This window comes from Hyla sarda, chromosome 7 (genome assembly GCF_029499605.1).
Source record: "Hyla sarda isolate aHylSar1 chromosome 7, aHylSar1.hap1, whole genome shotgun sequence".
In the NCBI taxonomy this organism is placed as follows: Eukaryota; Metazoa; Chordata; class Amphibia; order Anura; family Hylidae; genus Hyla; species Hyla sarda.
In genome coordinates, this window is record NC_079195.1 from 183,858,046 (window position 1) to 183,877,069 (window position 19,024).

The window sequence follows — 19,024 nt, forward strand, 5'->3', positions numbered from 1 at the left end:
TCTGGACAGTCCCTGACATGGACAGAGGTGTCAGCAGAGAGAACTGTGGTCGTGACAGAAAAGAAATCCAAAAATAAAATAATTTCCTCTGTAGGATACAGCAGCTGATAAGTACTGGAAGGATTACGATTTTTTAATAGATGTCATTTACAAATCTGTTTAACTTTCTGGCATCAGTTGATAAAAATAAATAAATAAATAATTAAAGTTTTCCACCGGAGTACCCCTTTAACCCCTTAACGACCAAGGACGTAAATTTGCGTCCTGGGGCTGTGATACTTAGTGCACCAGGACATATATTTACGTCCTGTACATGACCACGGGCATTGGAGCGATGCCCGGATCATGCGCTGCTGGTCCTGGCTGCGATCGCGTGGACGTCTGCCATTGACCCCTCAGATTCTGTGATCAATACAGATCATGGCATCTGCTGGACTGCGGTCAGAAATATAGATGATCGGATTGCCCGCAGCACTGCTGCAGCGATCCAATCATCCAGAACGGCGCACGGAGGTCCCCTCACCTGCCTCCGCCTCCTTTCACAGGTCTTCTGCTCTGGTCTGAGATCGAGCAGACCAGAGCAGAAGATGACCGATAACACAGATGAGTGCTATGCCCTATTGTCACGATTCGGCAGGCTGGAGGTGGATCCTCTGTGCCAGAGAGGGATTGGCGTGGACCGTGTCGGTGGACCGGTTCTAAGTTGCTACTGGTATTCACCAGAGCCCGCCGCAAAGCGGGATGGTCTTGCAGCGGCGGTAGCAACCAGGTCGTATCCACTGGCAACGGCTCAACCTCTCTGACTGCTGAGATAAGCGCGGTACAAGGGAGTAGACAAGAGCAAGGTCAGACGTAGCAGAAGGTCGGGGCAGGCGGCTAGGTTCGTAGTCAATGGTGATAGCAGATGGTCAGAAACACAGTAGTGGTAAACACAGAGTAGCTTTCTCTAGGCACAAGGGCAACAAGATCCGGCAAGGAAGTGCAGAGGAAGTGAGGTTATATGAGCATGGAACAGGTGCAAGCTAATCAGGGTGATTGGGCCAGGCACCATCATTGGTGCACTGGCCCTTTAAATCTCAGAGAGCTGGCGCGCGCACGCCCTAGAGAGCGGAGCCGCACGCGCCAGAGCATGACAGCCGGGGACCGGGACAGGTAAGTGACTTGGGATGCGATTCGCGGGCAGGCGCGTCCCGCTATGCGAATCGCATCCCCGCCGGCAATGTCAGTGCAGCGCTCCCGGTCAGCGGGTCTGACCGGGGCCCTGCAGGGAGAGAAACGCCGCGAGCGCTTCGGGGAGGAGCAGGGACCCGGAGCGCTCGGCGTAACAGTACCCCCCCCCCCCTTAGGTCTCCCCCTCTTTTTGTCGGGATGTCGCTCCACACAGGACGAGGACATCGGGAGCAACTGTAGAGTCTCCCTCCGGGGGACAGCGAAGTCCTGGGTATGCCCATGCACGGCAGACAGTCCAGAAGGAGTGGGAATGGGGAGGGGGGCAGAGGGTAAGGCTTGGCACGGGGCAGAGTGTCACCAGGACGGGGGCTATGAGGAGGCACAGCACAGTCCTGATAAGCCTTGGGGAGATCAGGCACAGGAGGAGACACTGAGGCTCGACAGGCGGGGCTGGGAGCAGAAGTGAGGCATTTCTTGAGGCAAGCAGGACCCCAATTCTTGATCTCCCCGGTGATCCAGTCAAGGGTGGGAGAATGATGCTGGAGCCATGGCAGACCGAGGAGGACTTCAGAGGTGCAGTTGAGCAAAACCAAAAATTCAATTTTCTCGAGATGCGGTCCAATGTTCATAAGCAGGGGCTCTGTGCGGTAACGCACAGTGCAGTGCAACTTGACTCCGTTGACCAAAGAAATGTAGAGCGGCTTGATGAGGCGGGTCACCGGGATGCAGTACCTATCAAGCAAAGAGGCCAGAATAAAATTTCCGGAAGAACCAGAGTCCAAGAGGGCCACGGCAGAGAAGGAGGAGTTGGCAGAAGGAGAAATCCGTACGGGCACAGTGAGACATGGAGAGGCAGACTCCGTACCCAGAGACGCCAGACCCACCTGAGCAGGTTGCGTGCGTGCATTTTCCAGACGTGGAGGACGAATAGGGCAAACCACCAAGAAATGTTCGGTACTAGCGCAGTACAGACATAGATTTTTATCCCTACGGCGAGACCTCTCTTCAATAGTCAGGCGAGACCGATCCACTTGCATAGGCTCCTCGGCGGGAGGCACAGGGGTAGATTGCAAGGGATACCGTGAGAGAGGTGCCCAGGGATTAAGGTCTTTTTCCTGGCGGAGTTCCTGGTGTCTTTCAGAAAAACGCATGTCAATGCGGGTGGCCAAATGGATAAGTTCATGCAGGTTGGCAGGAATCTCTTGTGCGGCCAGCACATCTTTGATGTTACTGGATAGGCCTTTTTTAAAGGTCGCGCAGAGAGCCTCGTTATTCCAAGATAATTCGGAAGCGAGAGTACGAAATCGGATGGCGTACTCGACTACAGAAGAATTACCCTGGACCAGGTTCAGCAGGGCAGTCTCGGCAGAAGAAGCTCGGGCTGGTTCCTCGAAGACACTACGAACCTCAGAGAAGAAGGAGTGTACAGTGGCGGTGACAGGATCATCGCAGTCCCAGAGCGGTGTGGCCCAAGACAAAGCCTTCCCAGACAGGAGACTAATCACGAAAGCCACCTTCGGCCGTTCTGTAGGAAATTGGTCCGACAACATCTCCAAATGTAGGGAACATTGTGACAGAAAACCACGGCAGAGTCTAGAGTCCCCATCAAATTTGTCCGGCAGGAACAAGCGGAGGTTAGGAGCGGCCACTCGCTGCGGAGGAGGTGCAGGAGCTGGCGGAGGAGATGATGCTGTTGCAGTTGCTGTAGCTGCGACTGAAATTGCTGTACCATGGTGGACACTTGCGACAGCTGGTGACTTAGATGGGCGATCTGTCGGGATTGCTGGGCGACCACCGTGGTGAGGTCAGCGACAACTGGCAGGGGAACCTCAGCGTGATCCATGGCCGGATCTACTGTCACGATTCGGCAGGCTGGAGGTGGATCCTCTGTGCCAGAGAGGGATTGGCGTGGACCGTGTCGGTGGACCGGTTCTAAGTTGCTACTGGTATTCACCAGAGCCCGCCGCAAAGCGGGATGGTCTTGCAGCGGCGGTAGCAACCAGGTCGTATCCACTGGCAACGGCGCAACCTCTCTGACTGCTAAGATAAACGCGGTACAAGGGAGTAGACAAGAGCAAGGTCAGACGTAGCAGAAGGTCGGGGCAGGCGGCTAGGTTCGTAGTCAATGGTGATAGCAGATGGTCAGAAACACAGTAGTGGTAAACACAGAGTAGCTTTCTCTAGGCACAAGGGCAACAAGATCCGGCAAGGAAGTGCAGAGGAAGTGAGGTTATATGAGCATGGAACAGGTGCAAGCTAATCAGGGTGATTGGGCCAGGCACCATCATTGGTGCACTGGCCCTTTAAATCTCAGAGAGCTGGCGCGCGCGCGCCCTAGAGAGCGGAGCCGCGCGCGCCAGAGCATGACAGCCGGGGACCGGCACAGGTAAGTGACTTGGGATGCGATTCGCGGGCGGGCGCGTCCCGCTATGCAAATCGCATCCCCGCCGGCAATGTCAGTGCAGCGCTCCCGGTCAGCGGGTCTGACCGGGGCGCTGCATGGAGAGAAACGCCGCGAGCGCTTCGGGGAGGAGCAGGGACCCGGAGCGCTCGGCGTAACACCTATGCATAGCACTGAACAATATTAGCAATCAAAAGATTGCTATAGATAGTTTAAAAAAAGTTGAAAAATCCCCTCCCCCAATAAAAATGTAAAATGTGCTTTTTTCCCATTTTACCCCCATAAAGTGTAGAAAAAAATAATTAATACACATATTTGGCATCACCGCATGCGTAAATGTCTGAACTTTTAAAATATAATTTCATTGATCCCGTATGGTGAACAGCATGAATGTAAAAGAAAAAAAAAAAAAAAACGCAAAATTGCTGCTTTTTTGTCCCATTTTATTGACAAAAAATAATAATAAAAAGATTCATTAAAGTTTTATAAACACAAATGTGGTATCAATAAAAAGTACAGACCATGGTGCAAAATGAGCCTCATACCGACACTTATAAGGAAAAATGAAAAAATTATAGGTCGACAAAGGATAGGGGATAAGATGCCTGATCGCGGGAGTCCCGCCGCTGGGGACCCCCGGGATCTTGCACGCGGCACCCCGTTCGTAATCAGTTCCCGGAGCGTGTTCGCTCTGAGTCTGATTACGGACGACCACCGGGCCGGTGGCGTGTGACGTCATGCCTCCGCCCCTGTGTGACGTCACGCTTCACCCCTCAATGCAAGCCTACGGGAGGGGGCATGATAGCAGTCACGCCCCCCGCCCCCGAAGGCTTGCATTGAGGGGCGGAGCGTGACGTCACATGGGGGCGGAGGCGTGGCGTCACACGCCGCCGGACCGGTGGTCGTCCGTAATCAGATCCGGAGCGAACACGCTCCGGGGACTGATTACAAACGGGGTGCCACGTGCAAGATTCCGAGGGACCCCAGCGGCGGGACTCCCGCGATCAGGCATCTTATCCCCTATTCTTTGGATAGGGGATAAGATGTGTAAGCAACGGAGAACCCCTTTAAGCACAACAGTAATAGAAAATGATAGAATCATGGGTATCATTTTAATCGAATTGACCCACAGAATAACGAACACATGTCATTTTTACCGTAAATTATACGGAGTGAAAACGAAACCTAAACGTAAATGAAACAAAATTTGCTAAATTGCGGTTTTCTTTTTAATTTCCCCACACAAATAGTATTTTTTTGGTTGCGCCATACATTTTATGGTAAAATGAGTGATGTCATTATGCAGGACAACTGGTTGCGCAAAAAACAAGCCCTCATACTAGTCTGTGGATGAAAATATAAAAGAGTTACGATCTTTATAAGACGAGGAGGAAAAAACAAAAATGCAAAAATAAAATTGGCCTGTTCCCTAAGGTCAAAATGGGCTTGGTCCTTAAGGGGTTAACAAAAATAGAAGTCCTGTATTGTTATGTCTTTATTGGATAGGTACTTCTCTGCACATCACTGCAATGGGAGGACTGCTCTTTACCTTCCCAGGGACTATTTTGTTCAATACATAGCAGTCTTCTGAGTGATAGGGTAAAAGTGCCCTATTGACCTTAACTACTGTACATCAAATGACGTAACAGGTTTCAGTGAGAGGCCTGTGACATTTACAATAATGGTGATATAATATACCCTACCAAAGACAGAAACCACAAAAAGGGACCATGTAGTAAAAAATGTATACTTTACTATAGATAATCAATACAAACAATTATTAAAATGCATGACAGGCATAGACAGAAACAGTGGGGTATGGGGACGGGGGGAGCAAAACACCACAAATAACTAGTAAATGTCCGGATGAGAATTAAACAGAACTAGTAATAAAGGGACAAAACTGTTATGATGACTTCTCCCATGTGCAAGGTAATAGTAGCTACAACACTGTATAGTAAGAATAAGCACATAGAACAGTGTATAAGCAATAAGAATAACAAGTCCCAATCAAGGTAATGCATTAATACAAGACTGTGAAAAGAAAAGGACTCACAATTAGCCCAAAACAAACTAGGTGGAAAGTACATTACAAGTATGCAAGCCCCCAAGTATGCAAGCTTGCATACTTGTGCTTTCCACTTAGTTTGTTTTGAACAAATTGATTGGGACTTATTATTCTTATTCTTATTATTCTTATTCACTGTTCTATGTGCTTATTCTTGCTTACTACACTTTTGTAACCATTATTACCTTACATATGGGAGTAGTCTTCATAACCGTTTTGTCTCTTTATTACTAGTTTTGTTTCATTCTCATCCAGACATTTACCCATTATTAGTGGTGTTTTGCTCCCCCCATCCTCATTCCTCACTTTTTCTGCCTATGCCTGTCGTGCATTTTAATGATTGTTTGTTTGCTATATTATCTATTAAAAAGTATTCTTTTTTTTTACTCCATGGTCCCTTTGTGTGGTTTCTGTCTTTGATGGGGTATTTTATTATAATTTTTGGAACCAAAAGAGTTTAAAGAGATTAACAAGTTTAATGTGCCAACAGCAGCATGAGATCATATGGTGGCACAATGACACAGTCTGGAGATGAGGGCAGCCTATGCAGGTCACAGAGCGGCACAATAACAGAGCCTGGAGGTGGCAGCAGCATGACGAGACCATAGGGCGGCACAAAGACCAAGCCTAGAGGTGGCAGAAGCATTAGGAGACCAAATAGCGGCAGAATGACACAGCCTGGAGGTGGCAGAAGCATGAGGAGACCAAATAGTGGCAGAATGACACACCCTGGACGTGGCATCAGCATGAGGAGACCATATAGTGGCAGAATGACAAAGCCTGGACATGGCATAAGCATGAGGACACCATATAGTGGCAGAATGACACAGCCTGGAGGTGGTGGCAGTATGAGGAGTCCATATAGTGGCAGAATGACACAGCCTGGAGGTGGCCTCAGCATGATGAGACCAAATGGTGACATATTGACACAGCCTGGAGGTGGCATCAGCATGATGAGACCAAATGGTGGCAGAATGACAGAGCCTGGAGGTGGCATCAGCATGAGGAGACCATATAGTGGCAGAATGACACAGCCTGAAGGTGGCGGCAGCATGAGGAGGCCAAATGGTGGCAGAATGACACAGCCTGGAGGTGGCCGCAGCATGAGGAGACCATATAGTGGCAGAATGACACCGCTTGGAGGTGGCATCAGCATGAGGAGACCATATAGTGGCAGAATGACATAGCCTGGAGGTGGCATCAGCATGATGAGACCAAATGGTGGCAGAAGGACACAGCCTGGAGGTGGCATCAGCATGATAAGACCAAATGGTGGCAGAATGACACAGCATGGAGGTGGCATCAGCATGAGGAGACCATATGGTGGTAGAATGACACAGCATGGAGGTGGCATCAGCATGAGGAGACCATATAGTGGCAGCATGACACAGCATGGAGGTGGCATCAGCATGAGGAGACCATATGGTAGCAGAATGACACAGCCTGTACATGGCATCAGCATGAGGAGACCAAATAGTGGCAGAATGACACAGCCTGGAGGTGGCGGCAGCATGAGGAGACCATATAGTGGCAGAATGACACAGCCTGGAGGTGGCATCAACATGAGGAGACCATATAGTGGCAGAATGACACAGCCTGGAGGTGGCCGCAGCATGAGGAGACCATATAGTGGCAGAATGACACCGCTTGGAGGTGGCATCAGCATGAGGAGACCATATGGTAGCAGAATGACACAGCCTGTACATGGCATCAGCATGAGGAGACCAAATAGTGGCAGAATGACACAGCCTGGAGGTGGCGGCAGCATGAGGAGACCATATAGTGGCAGAATGACACAGCCTGGAGGTGGCATCAACATAAGGAGACCATATAGTGGCAGAATGACACAGCCTGGAGGTGGCGGCAGCATGAGGAGGCCAAATGGTGGCAGAATGACACAGCCTGGAGGTGGCATCAGCATGAGGAGACCATATGGTGGCAGAATGACACAGCCTGGAGGTGGCATCAGCATGAGGAGACCATATAGTGGCCGCATGACACAGCATGGAGGTGGCATCAGCATGAGGAGACCCTATAGTGGCAGAATGACACAGCCTGGAGGTGGCGGCAGCATGAGGAGGCTAAATGGTGGCAGAATAACACAGCCTGGAGGTGGCGGCAGCATGAGGAGACCATATAGTGGCAAAATGACACAGCCTGGAGGAGGCATCAGCATGAGGAGACCATATGGTGGCAGAATGACACAGTCTGGAGGTGGTGGCAGCAAGAGGAGACCATATAGTGCAGAGTGACACAGCATGGAGGTGGCATCAACATGAGGAGACCATATAGTGGCAGAATGACACAGCCTGGAGGTGGCCGCAGCATGAGGAGACCATATAGTTGCAGAATGACACCGCTTGGAGGTGGCATCAGCATGAGGAGACCATATAGTGGCAGGATGACATAGCCTGGAGGTGGCATCAGCATGATGAGACCAAATGGTGGCAGAATGACACAGCCTGGAGGTGGCATCAGCATGATGAGACCAAATGGTGGCAGAATGACACAGCCTGGAGGTGGCATCAGCATGAGGAGAGCATATAGTGGCAACATGACACAGCATGGAGGTGGCATCAGCATGAGGAGACCATATGGTGGCAAAATGACACAGCCTGGAGGTGGCAGAAGCATGAGGAGACCATATAGTGGCAGCATGACACAGCATGGAGGTGGCATCAGCATGAGGAGACCATATGGTAGCAGAATGACACAGCCTGTACATGGCATCAGCATGAGGAGACCAAATAGTGGCAGAATGACACAGTCTGGAGGTGGCGGCAGCATGAGGAGACCATATAGTGGCAGAATGACACAGCCTGGAGGTGGCATCAACATGAGGAGCCCATATAGTGGCAGAATGACACAGCCTGGAGGTGGCGGCAGCATGAGGAGGCCAAATGGTGGCAGAATGACACAGCCTGGAGGTGGCATCAGCATGAGGAGACCATATGGTGGCAGAATGACACAGCCTGGAGGTGGCATCAGCATGAGGAGACCATATAGTGGCAGCATGACACAGCATGGAGGTGGCATCAGCATGAGGAGACCATATAGTGGCAGCATGACACAGCATGGAGGTGTCATCAGCATGAGGAGACCATATGGTGGCAGAATGACACAGCCTGTACATGGCATCAGCATGAGGAGACCATATAGTGGCAGCATGACACAGCAAGGAGGTGGCATCAGCATGAGGAGACCATATGATGGCAGAATGACACAGCCTGTACATGGCATCAGCATGAGGAGACCATATAGTGGCAGAATGACACAGTCTGGAGGTGGAGGCAGCATGAGGAGACCATATAGTGGCAGAATGACACAGCCTGGAGGTGGCATCAACATGAGGAGACCATATAGTGGCAGAATGACACAGCCTGGAGGTGGCGGCAGCATGAGGAGGCTAAATGGTGGCAGAATAACACAGCCTGGAGGTGGCGGCAGCATGAGGAGACCATATAGTGGCAAAATGACACAGCCTGGAGGAGGCATCAGCATGAGGAGACCATATGGTGGCAGAATGACACAGTCTGGAGGTGGTGGCAGCAAGAGGAGACCATATAGTGCAGAGTGACACAGCATGGAGGTGGCATCAACATGAGGAGACCATATAGTGGCAGAATGACACAGCTTGGAAGTGGCGGCAGCATGAGGAGACCATATAGTGGCAGAATGACAGCCTGGAGGAAGCGTCAGCATAAGGAGACCATATAGTGGCAGAATGACACAGCCCGGAGGTGGCGGCAGCATGAGGAGGCCATATAGTGGCAGAATGACAAATCTTGGAAGTGGCGGGAGCATGAGGAGACCATATAGTGGCAGAATGACACAGCATGGAGGTTGCCGCAGCATGAGGAGACCATATGGTGGCAGAATGACACAGCCTGGAGGTGTGGGCAGCATGAGGAGACCATAAAGTGGCAGAATGAAACAGCCTGGAGGTGGCATCAGCATGAGGAGACCATATGGTGGCAGAATGACACAGTCTGGAGATGGCAGCAGCAGTATCAGGAGTCCTGAAAGTGACCCGGTGACAGGGTGGGGCGGTGGGTGGAAATACCAGTACCCGCTGATGAAGGTGAGTGAAAGAAGCAGCACTTGGCATTAGATGTGTAGCATTTGGCGGGGGGCAAGATCAGAATTGTAGCTGAGGCAGGTATGCAGAAGAAACCGGTCTCTTTTGCGTTGGTGTACACAAGTAAGTATTGAGGATATGCATTAGCTAAAACCTAACTTTTAATAATATTCTTAGGATAAAATATATGGACCCAAACATTTTTTGAAATGGAACAAAAGTAAAGGTGTGCAAAAAACACTGTTACGCCGAGCGGTCCCTGCTCCTCCCCGGAGCGCTCGCGGCTTTCTCCTCTCTGCAGCACCCTGGTCAGACCCGCTGACCGGGAGAGCTGCACTGACACTGCCGACGGGGATGCGATTCGCATAGTGGGACGCGCCCGCTCGCGGATCGCATCCCAATCCTCTTACCTGTCCCAGTCCCCGGCTGTCACGTCCTGGCGCGTGCGGCTCCGCTCTCTAGGGCGCGCGCGCGCCAGCTCTCTGAGATTTAAAGGGCCAGTGCACCACTAATTGGTGCCTGGCCCAATCAGTGTAATTAGCTTCAACCTGCTGCTCTGTTGCCATACCAGTGTTTCCAGACCTTCTGCTGTTACCATTGACTACGTACCTTGCCGCCTGCCCTGACCTTCTGCTACGTCTGACCTCGCCTCTGTCTAGTCCTTCTGTCCCACGCCTTCTCAGCAGTCAGCGAGGTTGAGCCATTACCGGTGGATACGACCTGGTTGCTATTGCCGCAGCAAGACCATCCCGCTTTGCGACGGGCTCTGGTGAATACCAGTAGCAGCTTAGAACCGGTCCACCGGTACGGTCCACGCCAATCCCTCGCTGACACAGAGGATCCACATCCACCTTTTAGAGGTTTTTGCATCACATCAATGCTTGGTGGTGTAAGTGGCACATGGTGTTTTTTGTACACCTTTCCTTTTTTTATTTTTTTTATTTTTGGGTCCATATATTTAATCCTAAGAAAAGTTAAGTTTTAGATAATGCATATCCTCAATACTTACTTGTGGTCTGAGGTCTGATATGAAGATTTCTGTAACTGGAGAGCAGCATCTTAAATATTTTTTGCTGTATCCATATTTGTGAAGTATTGGTGTGGCACCATGGTTAATCTGACTGATCCAATCCTGATTCTTCTTGACTCGGAGGGACTCCCTGCCTCCATCTCCACTGCAAACTGCCACGGTGTGTCTGGGTCCTCTGTCTCCTCTTCCTCATAACTCTCTAACTCCTCTGGCTGCTCCTGCTCCTCCTCTCCTGTCAGATGACTATAAAAACATCCCATTTTGCTACACATTGCCTGTGCACCACTTTCCCCCTCCTCTTCCAGTTCAGCCCCCACAGGGCTCATGTGGCCATGAGATGTAGGCACCACGTCTCCAGTGCCCTGACCAGCCATCGTTTCCGCCATCTGTTGTAGGAAATGAAGCAGTGGAATGACGTTGTTCATCCCGTAATCCTGGCGACTGACTAACAATGTGGCTTCCTCAAAGGGCCCGAGCAAATGGCATGTGTCACGTAAGAGCTGCCACAGGGGAGTCCCCCTATCCACTTGGATTATCAAGAAATCATTGATGGCCTTTCTCTGTTCGTATAGTCGGTCCAACATATGGAGGGTGGAATTCCAACGGATGGAAACGTCACATATCAGACTATGTTGGGGGAGGCTGTTCTGACGCTGCAGCTCAAGGAGGGTGTGCTTTGTGATGTACGAGTGACTGAAGTGCATGCAAAGTTTCCTTGCCATTGTTAGGATGTGTTGCAATTGGGTGGAAGACTTTGGGAAACGCTTGATAACCAGATTGAACACGTGTGCCATGCAGGGTGCATGGGTCAGCCTTCCTTGAACGCAGCGCAGACAAGATGTTTTTCCCTTTGTTGGTCACCATAATTCCCATTTCCAATTGTCGCGGAGAAAGCCATGATTTGATTTCTTGACAAATCACATTCAGCAGTTCCTCCCCTGTGTGACTCCATTCAGCGGAGGATGAGGAGGCTGAGTCGGACATTGTCACAGGGCCAATGGTGTGAGAGCGTGGAGGCAGAAGTGGCGTGACCTAGCCAAGTTGTTTGTGTGGCTGTGCAGGAACCACATTCACCCAGTGGGCCATAAAGGACATGTATTGTCCCTGACCGTAGTTACAGCTCCAGATGTCAGCGCTGTTGTGCACTTTGGTACACACCGACAGGCTCAAGGACTGGCCCACCTTCTGTTTTACATGTTTGTGCAGGGCTGGTACTCCCTTTTTCGAAAATAAATTATGGCTTGGGACTCTCCACCTCGGCTCGGCACAAGCCATCGGTTCTCTGAAAGGTGCAGAGTCCACCACTTGAAAAGGGAGGGACTGCAGCACCAGCAACTGTTGTCTCTTGGACATCGCTTCTGTGATGGATTGCTGCAGGAATGACCGACTCCAAGTAGGAGGAGCAGGAACATCTGGACCATAAGAAGATGGAAATGACAGACAGCTCCCTTTGGCTAAGGTGGTGGAGCCTTGGCTGGCTGAAACAGGAAGCGGCGTGCCACTGGGTGATGCAGCGGTTGCTGCAGCAGGCTGAACCACCACATTGGAGCCACAGTTCTCCCAGGCCACTTGATGGTGATGCTGCAGATGTTGACGCAGGGCCGTGGTGCCAACATTGGGACCCTGTCCACACTTCCCCTTCTGCCGACATATCTTGCATGTGGCCATATTAACATCCTCCAAATGCTTGATAAAGAACTGCCACACCGCCGAGTAGCTGATTTTCCCCACAACAGTCCGCACTGACTGACTGCTTCTGCTGCCAACTCCGGAAACCCCTGCTCCACCAGGTAGGCTGCCACGAAGCAGGTGGTCTATCCCGGGAACGTTTGGCTCCAGACTTCCCACTGCTGCCACCATGCTACGACCTTCTGGCTCAGCTGCTGCCTCACAGACAACCTGCCACCCTCTTCTCCTAAGGATGGTGAAGCCCCTTCTGCACCTGGCTCCAGTTGTGTCTGCACGTCACTGATGTCATTCTCAAGTTCCTGAATGGTGTCTGTTTCAGGAGCCTGAACGCTCGCACCACCACCTCCCATGCCACTCTCCTCATCACTTCTTGCCCGCCTAGCAGAGGAAGCGGCGGATGTCTCCTCCAATTCTTGGCTGGGCAGTAGCTACTGACTGTCCTCTAGTTGATCGTCCTCGCTGTATAGTAGATCTGAGCCCGCAGCATACAATACTTCTCTGCGTGAGGGAACTACATAGGACAGAGGCAGTTGGAGGACAGGCACTGCTCCCGGGCCATGCCAACTGAGGGTTGAGTCTGAGGAACCCACCGACTGTTGACTGGGGGTGTCAGATGTCACTTGGGATGAAGTGGAAGACCAAGTTAACCAATCAATGATGGCTGCTGGGTTGCTTGTCGAGACATGACCTCTAGCTGACACCAGGCCTCAGACCTCTCACTGCAACTCCTGCTGCAGCCCTACTCTGCTGTGAACTCTGCCTGCAGCTAAATTAAGGCCTCTGCCACTCCTCTGTGCACGTCCTGGCACTTCTCTGCCTGACATACTTGTACAACAGCTGAGTGCATACATATTACACTTAGGATAGCAAAATTTGCCCCTGCGGATGAACGTCCCTGTGAGTCGTCGTCTAGGCAACGTCACTAGTCCGGGGCCGAGCCCGGAGTGGAGAAGAGGGCCTCCCGCTGAAGATGGACAGCCCAGAACGACTAACCCTCCCCACCTGATGGTCCCTGCAGCATAGGTGGCCCGGACCAGCTCACCCTTCCTTCCCACCAAGGGGAGGTGAGTAGAAAACTAAAGGGGGGGGGGGTCTGGATGATGACGAAGGCCGCAGTGGTCTTCAACCTGCGGACCTCCAGGTGTTTCAAAACTACAACTCCCAGCATGCCCGGACAGCCAATGGCTGTCCGGGCATGCTGGGAGTTGTAGTTTTGCAACATATTGAGTCCGCAGGTTGAAGACCACTGATGAATGGATTGACAGGCGGTGATGATATAGGGGAGGGGTGAATGATGACAGTGGTCTGGATAATGACAGGGGGGGATGATGACAGGCGGTGATGATGAAGGGGGGTGATGACAGGGTGATGATGAAGGGGGGGGCATGATGACAGGGGGTGATGATGAAGGGGGGATAATGAAGGGGGGATGATGACAGGGGTGTTAATGACGGGGGTCTGGATGATGACATGGGGGGATGATGTATTTCCCACCCTAGGCTTATAGTCGAGTCAATAACTTTTCCTGGGTTTTTGGGGTGAAATTAGGGGCCTCGGTTTATATTTGGGTCGGCTAATACTCAAGTATATACGGTACTATACTTGCTCCATCTTTGCCTGTGCTTCACACACTGACCCTGATTTACTAAGAGTGGAGTGTAGTTTTCTTGGTGGGTTTTTTCCCCGACAGGTATTTACTAGTGTTGAGCTGCATAGTCCATATTCGAATTTGCGATATTTCGCGAATATATGGACGAATATTCGTCATATATTCGCAAAATTTGCATATTCGTAATATTCGCGTTTTATTTTCGCATAAGCGAAAATTCACATATGCAGAAATTTGCATAAGCAAAAATTTGCATCTGCGAAAATTAGCATATGCTACTTTTCGCATATGCGAAAATTCGCACGCCAGTCTCACACAGTAGTATTAGAGCCTTCTTTACACCACACAAGCTGGAAGCAGAGAGGGGTGATCACTGTGATGTGTACTGTAAAAAAAAACGAATATTCGTAATTACGAATATATAGTGCTATATTCGCGAATATGCGATATTCGTGAATAAAATTTGCATTGCGAATATTCGCGAGCAACACTAGTATTTACTAATCTGGTTCTTTACTAATTTACTAATCTGGTTCTTTTCCCTATGTTTTGCTTTTTTTAAACCTGCTCTAAACTGTCAGGTTGTCCAGCGCTCAAACCCCGCCTCATTTTATGTGGGAATATTAGTAAATTTGTTGGGATTTTTTTTTATTATTTTGGGACCAGGCACCCTTTTAAGGGTCAAGCCCCTTTTCACTAGTGGCCACACCCCTTTTCAGGAGTAAAACAGTGAGTTGGTCAGGGTTTTGTCGGTCGCAACGTGCAACACAATTTGGGCATGAACCCGAGAAAAAGAGGAATATTCAAAGAATTTAGCTCCACTTTTTATGCTTTAGCTGTGCCACATTTGCTTAAAATGTGGTGCTCACTATTAGTGCTACATATTTAGATATTTAGCACCTGAATAAGCCCCCTGTTCGCCAATTGTTTTAAGAAAATAAGCAAATCATAACAGGTAATTGTTTCACTATAATATCTCAAGGAATGGTTGTCTGGCAGTTGTGAAAAACTTTAAAATTAACCTTCTTGTTTTTTGAACTATACTATGCAGGACCATGGGCCATCACTATATAGGATTGGAGCTTTATCATGCTGACTAGGGCAATGGCTTAACTGGAATAGTTGATAGAAGCCTTTCTGTTTCTGGCTATGTGGGATCTTGTGGCATTCAGTGCCCTAATAAGAGTGTTGGGTCTTTTCTGGATGCTCAAGAGTAAGGCTAAGTTCACACGGAGAAATGTCCGCAAGGAAAATCTCCCTGCAGACCTTCCCCTGCCAGCGGAGCTCCAGAAGAAGATGCCAGTGCTAGGACCACTCGGAAATGTGTTGTCTTATAGATGCCAATGCTTTTCCATGTGGAGTCCACAGAAAGAATAGACATGTCTATTGATTCTGCAGACACCGGAATTTGAATTTTCACAACAGATGTTTTCAGCACGAAAATTCTGCTATGTGAACAGTGCAGCAGAACTCCATTGAAATCAAATTGCGCAGAATTTTGTGAGAAAATAGCCTTCCTGTGACTACCAACTCTCTGCTCATGATGCTTGTTAGTGTTTTTATACTGACATACTGTATATGAACAATAAATATTTAATTCATTTTGGAGCCCTTCTCTCAGGACAGGTAAATCTGTTTAAAATAGGATCCCATCTTATGAAGTCATCCTAAAGCGGTGTTAATAAGGACTGTATTACGGACTTAGTATAGTGCTTAGTCTGGTAATGCACTTCTTTCTATTGATAATCCAGCTCCAGTTTGGGCATTTTGCAGGTGACTATTCAAGACTCACATACATCCATCATATCACTGTCGATAATCACTATCCTATGATTTCTTATGATTTCCTCTTTTTATTTTCTTAAAAGTACATTTTGACTCTGCATTAGTTTTTGTGCAATTGCACTTACATAACAGGAAGTCCTGATAAGTGTAAAAGACAGAACAGATCCTTCGGAGTATTATAGAACTGCAGTTGATACAGCAAGAAAGGTTATTGATTTCATGTAAGTACGCCTCATGCTATACTCCGTATGTAGATAGAGTTGGACAATTCCGTGTTTGTAAAGGTTCTCTGATGATAACATGATCACAATGTGTCCTGCTGGGACTTCACTTTATAAGCTATGATCTTTGTGATACTTGGAAGGTACTGTTCAATTCCTCTTCAGATCCACAGCAGGCGAAATTGTGTTGGCCGTAATGATATTGTAATGGTAGATCCCTCAGAGAGAATCTTTTTATATGAAATCTCCACTGATAGACAAGTGGTCAGAGATGGACATCTTTGTCTATTAGCTCAGCTCCTAATATAGTGTTAAAAAAAGGATTCTCTAGGTCATAGATCCCCTTTTGAAATGAGACATTCTATCAAGCATGGGATTAGGGGCTGGCAATAAATAGGTGTCATGGAGCACACAATTTATGGGATTTACCAGCAATCTCCAAGGAAACTGAAGAGGTGAGGTTAGGTTTACACTACGTTAGGGCACCAGTTAGTTGTTTCCCGCAGCATCCCACCAAAAAAGGGATGCCGACATATACTGTTAATGATTGGGAGGGGGGGACCCAATGAATTCTGTAAGCCAAACCAAGTCATGTAGTAACTATTTTTGGAACTATGATCTATTTAGCCAGACTCAAAAGCACAGGCTGCTGCACTTTTGAGTCTCTTGTAATTGCGAAAATGTCACTAGGTGACTCAGTTTGGCCTCAGAAATCAATAAGGTCCGCCTCTCTCATTAACAAATTACAATATATTTATTTGCTATATAATGCACTAGCGCTGGAATTTTTTTACTAAAAGTACCGTATCTGCTGCAAACTTATTGGCATAAATCCCCGTATATTATGCCTAATAAAAAGCAAAGCTATAAATAACTGTATACAGTTCAGGCTGGTGCGGATTTATAAAAATATGATGTAATATAACAATATCCTACCTGTATAGAGAGATGTCATATGATATTGCTTGAGTAGTATACTGAGAATGCCCTCCTGTGTTAAAGTTAGCTGAAGAAAAATGGGTTTATATGTTTAGATATATGCTTGCCAATAATCATATACATCCAAAACAGTTATACATGTGTTCCTGATTATTATACCTGCAGTTCCTGATCTATTGTTTGGTATACTGTGTTTTGTAGATGCAAGTGTTAAGTTGTGGTAATCCTTTTTGTTATTATATTCTTTTTGTATAGTGGGTTAGTTTCGCATGCTGCAAAAAAAATCCTAGTTGTACATATAGGTTGCAGCAAGTTTCTCTGTAGTATTAACTATATGATATGCTATTCAATGTTATTTCAATGCTGTCACTTATTTTCTAAGTTTGGGTAGGTTACCGGTCAGACCGCCGTTATATTTTCTTCAATTAGTTGTGTAGGTGTTCTTCTATATCCGCGGTATTGTCCGGTGGTTGTATCCAGGTGAGAGATCCTATTTTGGTTTGTTCTATGCAGCGGCGGTGGCGTCTCTAGCCTATGCTGCCTGCGACTTCAACTTGGTAATATTATGCTCTTTCCAGAACTGTGGGTCTAAATCCATTGTTAAATGGGGAAACCCCACATTATCCCACAGCTGCAAATCTGCCATGAGTTCAGTATAGGAGGGCAACACCTTCGCTGACCACCAGACCTAAAGTGCCAACCTATGGAGTGGTAGGAGACATTGTCCCCCATTGGACAGAGACTCCAGCCACACCCGCAGGTCATCCACCCTAACATAATGAGTCAAATGATGTTCTAAATTTGGGAGAGTGCCAGATAAAAACAACAGAATTCTTGAGCTGAATTTTTCCAATTGATTCCACTTGGAAATTCTGCCATGTGAATGGGGCATCACGCTAGAGGTAATGGCATGCCCATCCATATCACAAATTGGAAAGACACAACATTTTTACAATGTAAACTAGTAATGTCAGTGATAATATTTCCTGCAGGACCCCATGTATCAGGCAGAGCAGAGAGAACTGTATAACATCCTGTGGTGTTCCATAGAAATGGAAGACTTGCTACTGGGTTAAATCACATATCATAGCTGATCACTCGGGGATCTCAGCATCCTAAAGGATTTGGATATCTTAACAGACATTTGTTTCATTGCATGCCATGTATTGTGTTAAAGGGAATCTGTCAGCTCTACATCATGCTCAGAGCTTGAGTGTCAAACGGGTTATACAAAGCCTTAGACAAATCAGCTGCAGTAAATGGTAAAAATTTTGTAATTGTTACCAATTCATAATAAGTTTTCATTAATAGAATACATACTATGCCTTCAAGGACTTTTCTAGTTATTGATGACTTATCCTAAGTATAGGCCATCAATATCAGATAAGTGGTTGCTGACATCTAGAAACCCTGCAGACTGTTTCCCAGAGTAAATGTGTCCATATCCTTTAATATAGATGAGATGTTCTAACAAGACATTGTTTAAAAAGCACAATCTCTTCAAATGCATGTTTTACTAAATTCTTTGTTTACCCTTTATAGTTTCCTGTATCAATTCCTAAGTTTCTTCTATGGAGTTACATACAAGCATCCCTATGTCACAGTATGTCTTTGACACCCTTGAGACCAATGGCCACCATCTTCCAGTGATGACTGGTTCTTACCTTCCAATGACTTTTTATTTTAAGTTCCTCAAAGGAAAACCTTTGGCCTTAGGAGTAAGTATAAAAAGATATTTAACTGTAAGACTGTAAGACATTTTCATATGTGGCAAGCATAGTGTACACCATTGGTTATTTGGTTAAGATAATGTCTAGATGTTTGCTAACTCACAGCTTAAAATTTATTATCCTGGTGCTGGTGTTTACAGAGTTAATATCTCATGCCCAATGTGTGTATGGCACTTCTGTATTTTATAGCCATTTGCCGTGACCCCCAGGGTAACTAAGGGGTTAGCTGGTACTTGTAGTCACACACGATCAGTAGATGAAATGACACAGAGGCTGGAGTGGACAACTGGACCCTGAAAACTAC

At 48.0% G+C, this 19,024-nt stretch overlaps 1 protein-coding gene across 4 annotated transcripts in view; it reads left to right on the plus strand.

The window, feature by feature from the left end:
* LOC130282095 (membrane-spanning 4-domains subfamily A member 18-like) overlaps positions 1-19,024 on the plus strand; it is a 126,839-nt gene that overhangs the window by 70,382 nt on the left and 37,433 nt on the right. For 3 of the 4 annotated variants that reach the window (XM_056529980.1, XM_056529983.1, XM_056529982.1), the window contains exon 4: positions 18,533-18,708. In XM_056529980.1, coding sequence (XP_056385955.1) covers positions 18,562-18,708 — 147 coding nt within the window. In that variant the 5' untranslated portion in view covers positions 18,533-18,561. Of the gene's footprint in view, positions 1-16,011; positions 16,052-18,532; positions 18,709-19,024 lie in introns of those variants that run through there. The other variant, XM_056529981.1, reaches the window with a different exon arrangement.